This window comes from Archocentrus centrarchus, chromosome 1 (assembly GCF_007364275.1).
Source record: "Archocentrus centrarchus isolate MPI-CPG fArcCen1 chromosome 1, fArcCen1, whole genome shotgun sequence".
Lineage (NCBI taxonomy): Eukaryota > Metazoa > Chordata > Actinopteri > Cichliformes > Cichlidae > Archocentrus > Archocentrus centrarchus.
The window spans coordinates 36485262-36503298 of record NC_044346.1 but is presented as its reverse complement, the minus strand read 5'-3'; the positions used below and the strand labels follow the sequence as shown (position 1 = coordinate 36503298).

General features: G+C 42.7%; 1 protein-coding gene across 3 annotated transcripts in view; it reads right to left on the bottom strand.

Annotated features, from left to right (window-relative positions):
- Positions 1 to 5679: 5679 nt before the first annotated feature.
- Positions 5680 to 18037, bottom strand: part of LOC115783120 (high affinity choline transporter 1-like) — a 16050-nt gene continuing 3692 nt past the window's right edge. The window contains exons 2-10 of one of the 3 annotated variants that reach the window (XM_030733791.1): positions 16378 to 16446; positions 15645 to 15847; positions 15436 to 15549; positions 14085 to 14240; positions 10345 to 10493; positions 9369 to 9512; positions 8988 to 9141; positions 8636 to 8853; positions 6857 to 7399 (exon numbers count right to left, since the gene is read on the bottom strand). In XM_030733791.1, the coding sequence (XP_030589651.1) occupies positions 6857 to 7399; positions 8636 to 8853; positions 8988 to 9141; positions 9369 to 9512; positions 10345 to 10493; positions 14085 to 14240; positions 15436 to 15549; positions 15645 to 15828 (1662 nt within the window). In that variant the 5' untranslated portion in view covers positions 15829 to 15847; positions 16378 to 16446. Of the gene's footprint in view, positions 7400 to 8635; positions 8854 to 8987; positions 9142 to 9368; positions 9513 to 10344; positions 10494 to 14084; positions 14241 to 15435; positions 15550 to 15644; positions 15848 to 16377; positions 16447 to 18037 lie in introns of those variants that run through there. The other 2 variants (XM_030733799.1, XM_030733782.1) reach the window with 2 other exon arrangements.

Below are 18037 nucleotides of genomic sequence, written 5' to 3'. Positions count from 1 at the left end.
TGATCAGCCTGTATTTAAGTTTGCATTTATTCTCCATTTGTTGGTCTCCAGGCAGATTCAGAGACCGTAGGGCTAAGCTCCTGATCCCGTCGGTACACTGCTGTGTTTAAACTTCGTGATGCTGTGTGTAACTCTCTCCTGTGACCATCTTATCTTTTGTAAAGCTATTTGCTCAGTGTTGTCAAATGACTGTTTAATGCTAACCACTAAGCTAACAATAATCACAGCCTCTGGCACTGAGGCCTTAACAAAATTATTATTTTACATTTATGTGATGTCATCTTCTTCTTTCAGCTGCTCCTCTCAGAGGGTGTTTCATCTCTTCCTGTCCTCTTCATCCTCATCTTTATCTTTCTCTGTCATGCCAACCTCCTGCAGATCCTCTTTTACTTTATCCATAAACCTCTTCTTCCTTCCTTCTTGCCCTCTTGGCTGGCGGTTCCATCTTCAGCATCCTTTTCCTGATGTAGCCAGCATTTCATATCCGCACATTTCCAGACCATCTCACCACTCTTACTTTGCCCCCGAGCTGTGCCTCTGTTACACTCATTTCTGGTCTTTTTGATCCTCGTCACTCCCAACACAAAATGCAACATCAGGCAGGAATATGAAGGAAAAATATCTGCATTAACAGTTGCAGTGCATTATTAAAGGTAATAAATTAGACAATCAAAGGAGGGAAACAAAAACAAAGTATCACAGGAAATAACAAGAAGATAAATCACTAATATGACACATAAATACCAACGTGATGACAGAGGCAGGGACACGGAAAGATTGGGGAGAAAGTAACACTACAAGCAACTAAAAAGTATTGAAAATTATAGAGACCAGTTAGACCATTAACATGTCATTTCTTCCTTAAACAGGTGGTACCATCTAGGTCTGCTGATCGATCACGGTGGATCCATGTGTTAAAGTATCCTTGGGCAAGATAGCGAATTCTGAGTTGCCCCCAATGCATCCATCGAAGTGTGAGTGTGTGTTAGATAAACGTGATTAGGTATAGATAATATCACTGTATGAATGTGTATGATTGGGTGAATGAGATTTGTAGCAGAAAATGCTTTGAGTGCTCATGATTGGGTAGAACGGCGCTATACACCAATCAAGCGTAACATTACAACCACTCACAGGTGAAGTGGAATACACCAGTTATCTCCTCATCACGGCACCTGTTTGTCCTCAAAGTTGATGAGTTATAAGCAGGAAAAACGAGCAGAAAAGGATTTGAAATTATGATGGCTAGATGTCTGGGTCAGAGCTCACTGGTTGAGCAGGTGTCCGTGTGCCACATGGCAGCCGGTTCGAGTCTGACCTGTGTTTTCCCCACCGCTCTCTCTCCCTACCTTCCTGTCTAATCTTCACTGCTTCACTATCCAATAAAGGCAAAGAAATAATAATAATCTGAAATAATGCAAGGACAACACAGGTTGGCTCAGTCAAACACAGAGTAGAAGTGGAAGATGGGAAAACAGATGGCAACATGAAGTACACACAGGTAGCGTGTTTTGTAATCAGCAGGTGCGAGAGGTGTGGGGAGATGACAATTGATGAGACAGGGTTGCATAGTTTCAAGGAACAAAAGCATAAAACTGAAAACAGGAACGTGTTTGAGCAGAGAAACAGCTGCAGGCTGTGGCAGACTGACAGGTTAAGAACGAGGGCTGCAAAAGCTTAACAACACAACACAAAGAAGGAAAAAAGGACATTTGTTTTATGCTGAGAGATGTATCAAGGTTAGGTTTAGAAGATGCCTACTGGGTATTTGTGGAAATATGGAAGAATATGGGTTAAAACAAATTGACTCATGAATGACGTGAAGGTCAAGCAGCTAATACAAATATAACTGCTGTTGTCATATGCACAGTGGAAATGAACACTGTACAATGAAATTCTTATTTTGCCAGGCTCCCTTCAATTACAGTACAGTTGCTAATTATAGGCCCAATCTCCAACCTTCCTTTTCTCTCAAAGACTCTTGAAAGAGTAGTTGTAAAACAGCTAACTGATCATCTGCAGAGGAACGGTTTATTTGAAGAGTTTCAGTCAGGTTTCAGAATTCATCACAGTCCAGAAACAGCATTAGTGAAGGTTACAAATGATCTTCTTAGAGCCTCTGACAGTGGACTCATCTCTGTGCTTGTCCTGTTGGACCTCAGTGCAGCTTTTGATATTGTTGACCATAACATTTTATTACAGAGATTAGAGCATACTATAGGTATTAAAGGTACACTGGTTTGATTCACATCCATCAAACAGAGTCCAGTTTGTTCATGAAAATGTATCTTACGCCTTCTAATAATAATAATGCCTAATGGAAGCATGTATAATGTATTTGTATTTGTGCAAGGTCTTTAAAATGAGAACCATCCTTTCTCAGAGCGATGCAGAAAAATGAGTTCATGCATTTGTTACTTCTAGGCTGGACTATTGTAATTCATTATTATCAGGCTGTCCTTAAAGATCCCCGAAAAGCCTTCAGCTGATCCAAAATGCTGCAGTGAGAGTGCTGACAGGGAGTAGAGAGAGCAGATTTCTCCCATATATTAGATTTCTGGGTGAAGTGTCCCTTTAAGAATTAACAGCAGTTTTAAAAGGCTTCTTTAAGGAATCTAAAATATGAATCACTTTGGTTTGTTTACACTGTTCTGCTTCTGTTCTGCATAACTGAATGTGGTATCTCATAAACTGTTAAATTACACACTGATGTAGCATAACATTATGACAGCCTGCCCAATATTGTGTTGCCCCACTTTTTGCTGCCAAAACAGCCCTGACCCATCGAGGCATAGACTCCACCATACACTGGTTGAAACTAGGCAGGAAGTTCACGGAAAATGTTCAGTCTAATAGCTCTGAATGGTATACAAGCTCTTTACAGAAAGGAAACAATTAAACCAGTGAGCCTTGGAGGTTTCATTAAGAGGGTAAAGTGAAACTCTACACACAGTAAAGGCACACACGGAGCTATTGTCTTCTGATTTTACTGCCTGATTGCTTTCCCATCATTAACAGTCGTCTAAATGTTTGCAAAGCCTAATTGATATTTCCCCACTGGAAGAAATTAACAGTTCAGGAGAACATTTATTGGAGAGCTTTGTGTGTGTGTGTGTGTGTGTGTGTGTGTGTGTGTGTGTGTGGTGCTTCTGGCACAAAGACGACTCCAACAGTAATTTGGTTTCAGCCTTTATTCTGACAGAACATCACTCCATGGGGATTTACATTAACTGATGACAAAAGTAAGACCTTGCCAAGTGGCAAAAAGAGAACAGCCTTCACAAAAGTTCAGTATACAGTCGACATTGTCATGGTCGTGGGCCGATGGCCCAGTGTTTTTTATTATCTTTTGTATTTGTCCTCAGTTTGTGATTTGTAGTTCCTTGTGTCTCCCAGCTGTTCTCACTCCCCTTGTTATCCTCTGTATTTTAGTTCCGTGTTTTCACCGCCTGTTGTCGCGTCGTTGATGTCTCTACGTTGTTTGCTCCCCGGCTGTGAACCCTCCATGTTCTCCCTGGTTTTTGCCCATTGATGTTCGGTTTTGTTTTCTTTTACTCCTGGCTACCCCTGCTCTACGCCAAATAAAGACTGTTTTTTCACCCTGCCTCGTCTGCCCGCTACACAGCTGATCCGTGACAGACATACATCATAGTATAAAACCAAATACACGTTTCCAGGAAAAATACAATATAGCGCTCACAACCTATATTGCGCTTTTAGAGATGTCTGACCGACCCACAAAGTAAATGAAAACTTTTATTGCACAGATGACAAACATACGCAGCATTTTATTTTTGTGAGGATGCGCCACCCTTCGATGCATCGACGACAGCCTCCCGAGGACGGCTGGCGAGTTTCCTTCCATCAGATCGTGTCGTGTGGACGCAACCTGAGGCCGTCAGGGGCGGGAGTGTTCGCGTAGGCACGCACAGTAAGGGGCTCGACACACGGGGAGCGACGTCGCTCGCTCTCCATTCATTTCCTATGGAGCTTGTGCGATGAGGCGACAATCGCTTGCCCTCCTCCAGCTAAGCGACCGGCGACATTCGTGCATGTGAAATTTCGAGCTCGTACACGTAGACGTGCACACGCGACCAGGCGACGCGACACAACAAAGTTGGAAAATGTTCTACTTTTGTCGCTGTCGCGTGGCACTAAACCAATCAGCAAGAGTTTCATTGACTGACCAATGAGCGAAGAGTATGCTACACACTGCAGTCTGCAACCACTTTCAGCAGGAAGGAAAGCATCGTTTTAGCTGTGTTTGACTTTCCTATATTATATGACACTTCACGCAGTGATTATCGAGTTAAACATAAAAGGCAGCCATATGAGAACGTGTTGGTGCAAGACTAACGTTAAACAGACGGATAGAGAGGACTTTTGTGCTAATATAGGATGAAACCGAGGTTGTCTTTTTCTTTTGTAGAGGAGACTTAACAGCAAGATTTCTGTCAGTTCCAATAAAATCTTCAGACTCCTCATCTTTATTGCCGTGTCTGACACGGACTGCTTTTAAAATGTCTAAATCCCTCCAGTTTCATAACCAATCACATTTCTTGGAGACGAGTGACGTAAGAGCGCGATTCGCAAAGCTGCCGTCGCTATCGCGTCCCGTGTGTTCGGTTTCACCCCAGTGGCGATGCGACCCATTCGTCGCTGTCGTTTGTCGCTCCCCGTGTGTCGAGCCCATAACGTGTTTCTCCACGCGCGTTCACAATCAGTGCTGCCAAAAGTACATGAACACCTGGTAAAATTCTATATTTCTATTAATGTTCTGCAAAAATCAAAGGTGAATTTACTTATTTTGTTTTTACTTTTAAAAGTTGCTAACTCAGTATACTACTCTGATAAAAAAATACAAAGTGTGGAAATACAAATTATGATCAGACTTTCCCGTACAAAAGTAGAATACAAATAGAAATCACACAGCTCATTGAAATTCACACCTGCACGCTTTGGATCGAAGCCAAAAATCTTAAATGTTGTGTATACTTAAAAAACAAAAACAACAATACCACTATGAGGTACGTGAGCATCGACTATGTCCGGAATTTACACCATCTATAATTGACTGAAACAGGTTTCCAGTGACATTAAAAGGCAACAGTATCACAGAGGAAGGCTTGTACAACAAAACGCACATCAGGAAAAATACAAACAAACACACACACGTGTAAGAAACAGTCTCATCAATCTAATCATTAAAAAAGGAGAAGAATTTGTATTTCTGCTGTAAAACTTTAAATTCTCAGAATCTGCACAAATTTGCACTTCCTCAGAGAAAAGAAATGATCCCACTGGAAAAACAGCTTTTCATACAGTTAAAGAAAAAAAAATATCTATACAGTACAATAAAAAAAAAACTGAAAGGCACTTCCCCCGTACTGATGGAGAATAGAAACAAACAAACCACGAGGAAGAGGAATGGGTGAGGAGGAAAACGAGGGAGGTATTGGGCAACCTCTTTGCGCAGTCATAGAATAAACTGCTCCATTCATTTATTCCACATGTGAGTGAAATGCAATCGAGGAAAACGGGCACACAGTTTAATCACTCCCTGCAGCTCTTTGCAATAAAACTGATCATTAAATAGTTGAGGGCGGGGGAAAAAAACAAAAAACATGGACGTTTAATAGTGTTGGTTTCACTTCCATCCAAGTGTTGTTTTTTTTTTTGCCATTTTCCTTTTTTTTTTTTTTTTTTTTTTTTTTGGATTATCGCTTGCACATCAGCGGCTTCAGCTGCTGCAGTCGAGCTCACAGCTGAGGATCGCTTCAGTTATCTGTAATCAAAGATGGAGGTAAAACATTTATTTGCATGTAACTGTAAATCTTCACATCTTAAATATGTTTACATCATTCAACTCCTCATGCAGACAGATTACAGGGAACCAAAACAAACTCCTGCTACACACCGAAGCATTCAGGTGATCAGACTCGTCATCTGAAATGAAACCAAATGGTGAATAATCTGCATAACGAGCAAAATGAGGAGAGTTGTTGCTGCTGCATAGTCAAGCTTGAGGCAGCCTTTTTGGATGGAAGAAGTAGACGTAATAAACGGTTTAAACGTCTTTTGCATAGAAATCGTGCAAAATGTGAACTCGCTCTCGTTGTTCTCTGGGTGTCATTTCTTTGTCCCGTGTGAACGAGAGCCCCGCCCTGCTGCAAGAGAGGGTGGGACACATTTTCAGTCAGTCACACCTGAAAGGACGATGCAGGTTGCTTTGTGCTTTCTCGTTTCTGACAGTTTACGTGAACGAGTCCAATAAAATTACTACATGTTGTTTGTGTGTATTATAATCGTCATTCTGGAGGACGGGTTGTTCCTTTTGTGCAAAGTCTGGCGGCCGTCAGCTCTGTTAAAAAGAAGCCCACCTTTGACTGGGCGGCAGCTCAACCTGTCAAAGTGTGCCTGTAAAAATACAGAACTGTTCTTTATTGAAGCATCTACATGATCAAGAGGTATAAACTGTACTACTGTGAGTTTTAATTTGCTTTCATTTCAATGATGGCTGATTATTTAAATAAAATCCAGCAAAAACTGTGGCGTTTTATTCTGGGTCTAAGTGTATGTAATCATCTTGTCCATTTACACAACACAGCCTTATGGCTTTTAGCCGGGGAGCCTATTTTTGCTTTAGAAAACAAAGGGCCAGATGATTACGTGGGGTACCAGAGAGCTCAGATCTAATCTGCTGCTGTCATGTCAGTGCCATAAATTCCCCAATTCTGCACAAACTGCCCAGCCTTTGCTGCCGTTTCCCCTCTGAGATCATACCCGCCAGGCAGACAGACACGCCTGCCTCCGGCCAGCGCCCACCCTCTCTTCCCCCCTCTCTCTGTGAGCCTTCTCAGCAGCTGGTGGTATCCAGCAGCTGCTTGGCCACAGAGGGCTCTTCCTTATTAGAGTTGGTCCTCTTGACATCCGCGACCTTGGCTGTTGCTCTCTGTGTACGTTTGATATTAAACGTATCCCACTTCTCGGGCAGCAGACCCTTGTTGAAAATGATGGATGCCAACCATGAAAAAAGGAGAATAGACATGAGTGAGATGAGCATGATGGCAGTACGGAAGGGGAAGTACTGGGTTAGTTTTCCCTCCTTGTCCAGCCGGCAGCCGGGGAACTGTATGGCGGGCGGGAGGCCGATGAGGGGCTCGCCGCTCAGGACCCTCATGACAACCCCCATTATGAAGCCCACAATGGCTCCATAACCATTGGACACCTTGAAGAAGAGGATGCAGACCAGCTGAGGAAACATAATGGTGTAGGACATGTCCACACCAACGAGCCAGAACACCAGGACGCTGCTGTCCAGGAAGGTGAGGGCGGTGCCAGCCAGACCCACGACCACCACAGAGATACGGATCACCCATTGCATTTCACGGTCTGAGGCCTGAAGGAGCAGAGGGAATGACAAGACAGACAGTCACATAATACATCACATAATCAAGACAAAAGATCTACCTACAGGATGCTGTATAACTGAGATACAGCATGTGTCTGTTTTTATAGGCCAAACATTATCAACAAGACTAAACTCTGTGGGCTTTCTGTACAGTATGCGCAGCACAGTTAAGAACTATTTTGATGCTGCCTCTGGCTTGTTGTGTATAATTTAGCCTGGTTAATCATCATTTGTTTCTCTGCAGTATATCAGAATATTAAATCTTTTATGAAGTGAATTTGCCCCTGGCACATAATGTTTTACGTCAACCGGACACAATGTTTCTATTAAGCTGACTGTTGTCATGATGCAAGATCAAGAGTTTTCTTTTACTGTCTCAGAAGTATAAATTAAGACGCTTCACTGAATGAAGGTCCAGGAAGTCAACAAATTGGATGGATGCTGAACACTCCAGCTGCTGTGTCATTGCTGGCATTTACAGTTGATTTGATGCCGTCCCCTGTTTGGATGATTTATCGGCAAGTTCTCTAATGTCCAAGCCACTGGTGTGACACATTTAGGCACAAGGTGTTCTTGAGCAGCAGAGTTTGACACACCTTTTGTCAAACGGTGTATTTTATGTCTCGATGATCCTTTCCTTGACATACCCAAGTAGTTCTTAGAGCCCAAAACTAACCAGCAAGCAAAAACTACTCAAAAGGCCCAAATGGGACAAGAGACATGGTCACAGCTGACAAACCCTTGACTTGTGCCAGTGCCACTCCTCCAAACTGGCTTTCAGGTTGCTAAACATCTCTGCAGCCACTGCTGCCCCAGCTATGGCATCAAGGTACCTTTGCTAAAGGGAACATCCAGCTGGCATCTGACAAAAACGGCACTGTCTTACACCCCAGGATGACAGCATAATGGACCTTCATGGTCCAAGCAGTAATAGGACACTTCAAACTGGTGCAGTGGTGTCATCTCACAGTAAGATGATTCAGGGCTCCAACATCCCCGAACCCCTCTGTGCACATGTGACTTTCCTTGCACAGCACAAAAACACATGGTTGTTGGGTTAACTGTAAGCTGCCTATAGTTGTGGATGGGTGTGTCAGCTATGATGGCTCTAGTCCCCCATGACCTGTCGTTAGGTGGTTAAGATGAATGGATGCAGACTGCTGCTTTTACGAGTTGATAAGTACTTTTGGTAAGAACTGACATACGTGCTGCTGAAAAACACACCTGCTTCCTGATAATATTCTTGTAGATATTTGAGGAGAACAGCGAAGCAGAGGACAGCAGGGCTGAGTCCATGGACGACATGACAGCAGCAGCCACAGCCCCAATGCCAATGACAGAGACGTAGGGGGGCGTGAGGTACTGCAGAGCGATGGGGAGGATGGATCCTGCCTGGTCACGCTCATATGGCGTGGGTAATCCATAGCTGGTTGCGTTCCAGTCTAGAAGGAAAAGGGGGAGATAAAATTTCCAATCAAGGAGATGGGAGCAGTAAGAATATGAGGTAAGGCCCAGACGCTATGCTAAGAAAAGCTGATGTAGGAATTTTCCAGAGGCACAAGTTAAGAGGGTATACCTGTAGATGCAGCCACGGCCCCGATCAGGACTGAGGGGATACCAAGCACCAGGCAGAAGGCCGAAGAGGCGAAACAGGTCACTTGAGCCTGGGTGTAAGATGAGGAGGATAGGATCCTTTGGTAGAATGCCTGGTAGGCCAAGCCGCCCAGAGCCTGGCACACACACAGGTCAGAGATGATGACAGGAATCAGTTTGGACCGTAAAACAGGAAAAGACCCTGCTGCTGTTATGCTTGGCTGTTTACTCGTCTAATTCAATAAACTCACTTAATTCAAAAGATTGGCTAAATTTAATTTTAACTCTTGTGATGAACAGAGGTCTTTGTAAAAAACTGTTTAGTACTGTTTCCACGTGCAGGCTTCATGATTTTCATACTCACCAGCAGCATGAAGTCATCAAACCACTTGCCAGCCTCGTCGAGCTCCACAGTGCCGACCCAGGGAGCCTGGAAAGTTGCGTTGTAGGCCGTCAGCGAGATGTCCACAGAGTAAGGGTTGGTCATCATGAAAGGAACGCACACCCACTGTATACACAAAGAAGGAGACAGATGATCCGATTATGGGCCCAGCTGGGAACGTTTTCCATCAGACACTCAGGAAATGAGGCTTTCACATCAACTCTCTCTTTCCCAATGCCACGGTATGTAGTCAAGAATTTGGTATCGATAAATCCAGCCAATTCATCGTCATATCAAATCATCTCCATCTGTGGATTTAAACGGTTTAACGCCAAGTCAACACAGACAGGAAGTCTTTGTAAAATGGAAAATTCTGCATCCTTTGGGGAAGAACTACCCTGGCAGCAGAAGATCATGTGACATTAAGATCAAAGAACAGATATTAATTGGCTTAATTGGCTTATTATGGAAGATTACTTTGTCATTCATCTTATACTGGGCCTTAGTACAGTACTCTCATCCCCGAATAAGCTGAAATTTTTATTCTGTTAGTGATTGGAGTTGCTTGTGTAGCATCGGCTGTAGGGATGTGACGTGTAGTCTCGCATGCAGAGCCGTGACAACATGGCGCTTCCTAACGGTGGTACGTGAGGGTTTTTTTTTTCCTGCATTGGGATTTTTTTGGCAGCTGTAATGTCAATCATCCTACTTACCAATCTGGATGGTAGCCATTTTGAAAACTGAATGATGGAAATTTCTTATAAGCTAATGAAACCAGAACATAATTCAATCCAGCAGATAATAGCACCAGTGTGCATAATTAATAAGCTACCTATTGCCTCTAAATTGAAATTTTATCCTTCTATATTCCTTCACGCAGTAGAGCGAGTAACCTGATAGGATGCACGATTGAATAATGTTCGTCATTCAGCGGGAGAATAGTGTGATGATTACACACCAGGCTGATGAAGATGAGGATCAGCTGGATGACATCTGTGTAAGCCACAGAGTAGAGCCCCCCCAGCAGTGTGTAGACTATGGCCACCACTGAGGAGATGATAATGGAGTACACGTAGGACAGGTCCAGGATCACACTCATGGTTCCACCTGGAACAACACGGCAGAACAATGAGCGTCGGAGGACTGACGGACGCACAGATGAGTGTTTCTATGCATACGTGCAGCAGTCTTAGCTTCTCAGTCTCTCCTTAAATACTTTCTCTCACATGCCACACGCACACATGCATCCACTTATTTTAAGTTGTAATAATAAACTAGGCAATGACATGGTCTAGTTACTCATAATAAGAGCAACGTTAAATTTGTAGTCATTTAACTCAATTACACTTAAGCATGGGTGACTTCAGTTTAAACCTTAAAGCATCCAAAAGCTTACATGAAGCAACAATCCAACAAAAAAAAAAAAAAAAATGATGACAAAACAAAAACCGTAGAGAAACACAAAAGAAAGCAGCCTATTGATTGTGACTCCAGTAAGTTCAGTTTCACCCTCTTGCTTGGGCGAGTTATCACCCTTTGGAATACTGATAATGTTTAATGAAATAAATTAAGAACAAAACAAAGAAAGAGGTGCAGAGAAGTGTGTTCTAGCAGTGAAACAAGTGTAAAAAAGTACATTTAAATAGGTGATTAAAAAAAAAAAAAAAAAAAGACATCTTGTTACTCAAACAAGACAAGCAAAAACATCACTACCTTCACCGTCTCTTCTGCCACATTGCCAGGGTCCCCCCAGCCGCAGCCTGCAGCCACACCACAACAATGCCCTTAAACAGAGAAGTGTCAGATCGGCACTCACCACCCCACTGACCTTTCACCCCGCCCACATTACCGCCACCCGACCACCCCTACTCAACTTCCCCGCTACCTTTGCATCATTATGCACTGAGACATGAATGCTTCAGACTGACCTTTAATCCCATTTGCGTATTTTCTGTAATATGATGCATTACTATGACAGCTTTACTCTATCAGATTCTTACTGGATCATCCATAAAAACATAAACTACTGAACTAAATGTCATCTATCTTAGACTTCACGGCCCTGCAAAGGAAAGTTTTGTTATGCATGTATTCATTTTTTTGCATTTAGGCTTCATTTACCACATTTCTTGTTCTTCCTGTACACAGTGAAGACTTTTAATAGCAAAGGTTTCAGCTGGGATACTTTCTGACACGTGTGCCACTATGTCAACTAAATCTGGACACACATTAGAGTGTAAGAGAGCCATAGAGTTGTTTTTCCTGCAACTTCTCTGATGGGTGGCATATGATGTAACACAGTCAGTCACGGCATTGTAAATAATTTCTGGGTGGCCCATTTTCCAGATATAGTATCAGATCTCTTATGTGTTCTGTGCTGAACTGTGCTGTTCCCCTCGATGCTAAATTTAGGACGAGGAAAGGTGGAATGCGATTCAGGGGCCTCTGGGGCTTAATGGACAGCACCAGGGATGGACAGAGGCAAAGAGGATCCCTCCCCCACTGCCAGGTCGTTATTAGATCCTTGCCCCACTTACAAACCTCAATCATGTGTGCATGCACACACGCGTGCACACAGGTACACCACCTTTCAAACTGCCCTGTACTCAATTTCTTCCCAGCAGAAATCGGACTGTGCTGTGCTATTGATACGCCACTGCTAAGTGACAGCGCATGGAAAGCATATTTTTAGATGTTAGACACACACACACACACACACACACACACACACACACACACACACACACACACACACACACACACACACACACCACCCTGGTGGGTCAAACACTCTCTATACTCTCTGGAGTATCAGATGTTTGTGTGTGCACGCATGTGATACAAAGTGCACATCAGGGAGGTTTACGTAACCTTCCCAGAAAACACTGCAGGAAGTTGCTACACTGACATGTAAGGGGGGGGTCCCCTGGTTCTATTTCAGATTGGACAAAAAGGTCCCAGGAGCATTCCCACCTCCCCACCAGTCCTTTTGTGGAGCGTCAGCACAGCTTAAAGTGACTCAAACAGTGTCATTAGATGTGACTGTTTCCCTTCAATCTTTAAACTACACACAGACGTTAAATTTGAGTTCAACATGTAACATTTTCCCTCAGCGAGTCAGTCAGAACTGCACAAACTGTGGAAAAGAAAAGTCTCTAAGGACACAGCAATCTGAATAATTGATCACCTTTCACAATCAACAGGCTGCTCGATGTTTAACCCTCTTTTTCAAATAACACTGGAAAAGAAAACAATGTTAAAGCACACACACAGGGAAACATTATGCACACAAGCACACACATTAGCACCTTCACAAACACCCACGTGCATACACACTTGCACTTGCCATCTTAGCACATATCACACAGACACACATGCCACCACTTCCAGAAACAACAGTATTAACAAAGTTAGCAAACAGAGCAGGTTAAAAAAACACAAGTTGAAAAATCACATCATTCCTATTAGAGCAATTTTCCAAGTAAATACAGTCCATAATAAAACTTTATCTATGAACAGTTATTTAAAAAAAACAAGAAAATAGAACAGAAATAGAATCTACCTACAGACCTAAACAAGACCAGTAATAATTCACTTTAATCTTCAGATAAGTCAGGTGTTTCCATTTTATTTCAGCAGAGCTGGAGGGTGAACTCTTTCATTAATTTCACTGACAGCTACACCGCAGTTGATTTTTAATGACTATTAATCATCCATTTCAGACGAGGTGGACAATAACATGGCCCTTATTGATAGCCAGCAATCAGGATTGTTACAAATGTTGCAAGTAGACACCTGTTGTACTTAATTATTCGAGCTAAGCGAGTTAGGCTGACTTTAAACTGAGATGTATAAACAGCTAGAACAAAGCTGATGGCTACATCTGTGATTTCAAGCCAAAAGACTGATGCTAAAATAGCATAAATAAACAAAGACATACTGCAGGCTATAAACAGCCGTGTATAAATAGTCTGGTCCATATAATAAAGGTATAATCATTCTAACAATCCCAAACTTACTCACTTGTTTGATGTGTAGTGTTATGATAAAAAGATTTTTAAGGATGCAGAGTGATAATAAATGTAATAAAGAGCTGGATTATCCTAAACTTTGATGGCTAGTTTAACATTTTTGGAAGCTAATTGGTAGTTAGTTAACGATGTACTCCTTTGAATTAAAACTAATGGCTGCTTACTACTGTATGCAGCATGGTAATTAGAGGCAAATTATTGCATCTTATAATTCAGTTTTTTATTAAAGTTTTGTGCTTGTGTCTTTGTTTTAAAGGCAACAAAAGAAGCTCTGTTGGTAACCTGGCCGTGTGCACACCTAGTTAAGATGTCACAAGCCAATTAAGGCTGCTAAGCCACAAAATTTCTATTTACAGGAAACAGAAATCCATTTACAGCTTTCTTTATGTATATACATACAAAAAATGTGCTCAGTAGCTAAATATCAACCAAATAAACATCTGGCAACAAGTGTGAGGCTTAACGAGAGTTTAAAAAGAGGCGTGTTCATTGATGATAGCTTTAATTTGCAGTTTGATTTCATGTAACTTTTTCTGAATAATTTACAGCATCAACCTGACCAGCAGCCATCAGTGTCTGGCTGTTTTCATAAACACTTGTGTTTGTGCTGTGACTGATTGCACACACATTATAGTGCCAGAGCCTTTTAAAATGTGACGTAACTTACCCAGGCTGACAAGTGTGCGTGCCACCCACAGCACGTCGGCCACCAGCGCGGGGAGGATCAGCGCACTTGCGAGGACGTTCCCATACTTCTTCTGGAAAGGGTCCATCATTGTCACGTACTTGTTCTCTCTCATTGGCTTGGCAAAGAAAAAGCCACCTGCAGGAGGAGGAAAAGGATTAGCACAACATCTGATTCCCTCCCTGAAAATGTTGTCAAGTTTAAGACATCATTTCCATATTTCTATCATTTAAGAGGGAGAGAAAGGAAGCGATTTAATGGCAGGACTCGTGAACAATAGCAACAACAAGTGTTCCCTCTAGATAGCACAGCAAACACCTTCAGCAGAACCCACGGGGCCACGAGGCCAACAATGGATGAGAGCATGATGGAGAATGTTATATTTCCTGCTCAGAGACTCGTATTTCCGGTTCCCATTATCCTCACAATCTGTGGGCTATTGTGACAGAGGGGGTCTGAGTGCCTGTTACAAATGTTTACGGATGACCCACTGAGTTTGTCTATTTGGTGAATTCACGAGAAGGCAACCCAGGCCTCGGGGTGGACTCACCCGTCTGCACCTGCTGCCTTGAGCTACAATTCTAAACTGATTTACGATACTATTTTTAACGCAAGCGACACTTTTATTGGTGTGGTCAGATGGGGGATTGGGAGCTGTACTGGTGGGGGGGGTCAACACTTCTGCTGCAGACAGACGTTCATTTTACAGCTGCATTTCTATAAACTGTCGGGTAACTTAATTTGAGTTTGTTATGGTGAAAATGTGAATCCTAAAAGCTCGTGTTTTTTATACATGCTTTTGGTTAACTTTTGTTTTAGTTTTTTGTTGCTTTACAAGTAAAAATTTACTTACTTTTTCCCCTTCGCTACAGATGCTTGTGCCTGTTGCTCTGACAAATCACACTGTTGCTAAAATAGCACCAACATGTCTAGTTTTTCAGTGGTTACAGCTCTACCACCATCGTAGCAGAGGAATTCTTTGAGTGTCCTGTCTCCCTCCTCAAAGGTCATTATAACACAGGACGTTCATTAGCTCCTGAGTGTAAAATAAAGCATACCTCATCAAACTTACCTCTTCCTAACAATAAGTCCTGGCTCCTGCTCTACCTTTGTGTCTGTTTAAAGGTTTACCCCTGGAAGCACTGCTAATTCAGTTTGACCTGCACAGTTACATCCAATTAAATGCAGCCTGAACTAAAATAAAAAAAACTACATACCCGACCAAACACATGCGTTTCTATTCTAACCAACCCAGAGTGAGTGCTTTGTACGTGCACCATACACACTCTGCTGCTGCTCTGCTTCATCTTGGTTTTTATTTGGTTCTACTCACCTAAGAAGAAGGTCACGACATAGGGCACAGGCATGAGGGCCCAAACTGCACCTAGTGTTGGGTTATATGTTGCCTCAGCTATACCAAGGATGAAGCCTCCTCCAACCCATGTAGCTGCAGAGAAAGGAAACGCACATCAGGGAAAAATGACTCACTTGTCTTATTCATTATAATATACTGCAATATGTCACGTCAATCCACTGCCTTACCAGTAAGTGTGAAGATGCCAACCAACAAGTTGATATTGCGTCCAGCCAGTAGGGTTATCTCCATGCCGTCTCCTGCGCATTTTTTCTCCTCCTTTTTGGAGCGCATAGACGCCCAGATGCCCGTGCCCAAGATGAGCAGGTAAAACAGCGCCATCACCACCAGACCTGGCACATTGAGAGCCATCTCGAACTACTTTAGTGTCCTGTCAAGAGACATTAGAGGCCGGTGAAAATCTGAGCTGCTAACAGCTACACAGTGTAACACGCATATGCTGCTTGCACTTGTTCCAAGTGTAAAAATGCAAATAAAAACAGAAAATCACATCTCATTCTCTTTTTTTTTTTTTTGTGAAGACAAATATTTGCAGGACTGCATGGCAAGGGGGATTTGGGGGGGGAGCAAAGTTTGCATAAATCCAAATGTCAAAGATTCTGATAAAAACGTGCATTCACAATGTGCAGGGAGATAATAAGCACAAATGATGAAAAGAAAACAGACAGATGTATTTATATCATTGAAAAGGGAGCGAAATGGAAAAGAAATGATGTGCCTTCTCAAAAGAAAGCAAAATAAAAGATTACAGCTTAAAAACAAAAGAAGAAAGGAGCAGCAGCATCTCTGAGAACCTGGCTCTGCTTGCCTGGCAGATGGGGCAAAGGAGAGGGGGAAATAAGAGGCAAGGGGCATGAGGGATGGAGGGATGAAGAGTGAAGGAGGTGAAAGGGGTCTCACCATAACACTCGGCAGCAGTGATGAAGATGGCGGACAGATGTTGTCCCCCGTCTTCAGTGGTTGGGTAGCCTGAATTTCAACCCCAAACATCGGGAAATGAACACATCTGAGAGCCACATTAGCAGGTACATGTGTGTGTGTGTGTGTGTGTGTGTGTGTGCGTGCGCGCGCAGTTACTGTGGCTGTGCTTCGGACTGACAGCTTCTTTGTTAAAAAGTTACAAACCCACTTTCATTCCTGCTTTGCACTTAGAAAAAAATTGAGGGGCTAAAATTTTTATTATTGAACACATCACAGTAAGGCGGTTTATTATTATAGACTTTTATAGTCTATTTATTATAGTCTTTTATTATGCACACAGCCATTTTCATGGTTAAAAGAAAAAAAAAAAAGATGGCCAATCAACGTAGTGATCCACATTTTTCATACAGAAAGATTTGATAAAAAAAAAAAAGATGTAAGACTTGAAGAAAGAATTCATGTATGCACACAGGGGAGGATATGTAAAGGGAAACGGAAATATGGTTAGGAGGAAAATAGGTGTGTGTGTTTACATGGAGGCATGGAAGGAACGGGTGAGGGGAGGGCGATGGACATGAGGGTGTGCGGGCGATTGGCTCGCTGCCAAAGCCTCGAAAGCTTGCTCACATGACCCGTGTGTTTTTTCCTCTGCTCCTTCAAGTGTGTGTTTACACACACTGTCGCGGTCTGTACATAGCAGACATAGCAGAGCTCGACCTGCATGTTTGTTAGATTCAAGCTTCGATGTTTTCTACCTGAAGCCATAAAAGTTCAAAGAGAGCCGAGTGCTTCAGACAGAGCTGGTGGCTCTGCACTGCGTGAGGAATACCAGGAATACGCCTCTTTAAACGATCCAGTGGCTAAAACGAGGCACTTTGGATGAAAACCTGAAGTGTGAGGAATACAATATTCGAGGGATTCTGACAGGCACTGTCGTGACAAAGGTTACATTACAAAGATGGACACCAGCAATTGCTGCATATCTAACACCCACCAAACATTTGCTACACAACTGTCAGGGCAGCTTGTTTTTGGTACCAAGCGGCATTTCAAATCAAACGCACTTTGCATTTCCTTGGACCTGAATGGGGCTTTATGCAGATTTGGGAAGATTTATACAAGTTATGTTCAGTTTGCAGTTCTAACCAGCTGATATTTTTACTCTTCTCCTGTCAGTCATAGTATGCAAGACATTTCACAGAGCAGTGAGAGACTCTTATTCAGGATGTGTTTACTGACCTACTTTAGAGCTGAAAAGAGTCCCAGTATGTCTGCTTTGCTCACTACAGACTTTCTTTGCTCTCTGAATATCACACCTCTATGGACTTGGCCGGTGACGTGGGTCATCTGCCTCTCCTCAGCGAGACTGGCTGTTACTCGTGTTACAGACCTCTTTGGTCCAAACGCAAAAATTAATTATTTCACATATTTAAACTTGATCAGTCACACCATCCACTCTGTCAAACCTTAAAATTTCCAGATTTTTTTTCAACTCTTGAAAGTACGGACACAACTCAGGTTGACTTTAGTCCATCTTTGCATCCCGAATCAGACCAAGAAAATGTCTAACTTAAAGGATGCCAAGTTATGTGAACCGTAGGCAGCTTCCAACCAGGCAGCAAAACTCTGTAAGAGGCAA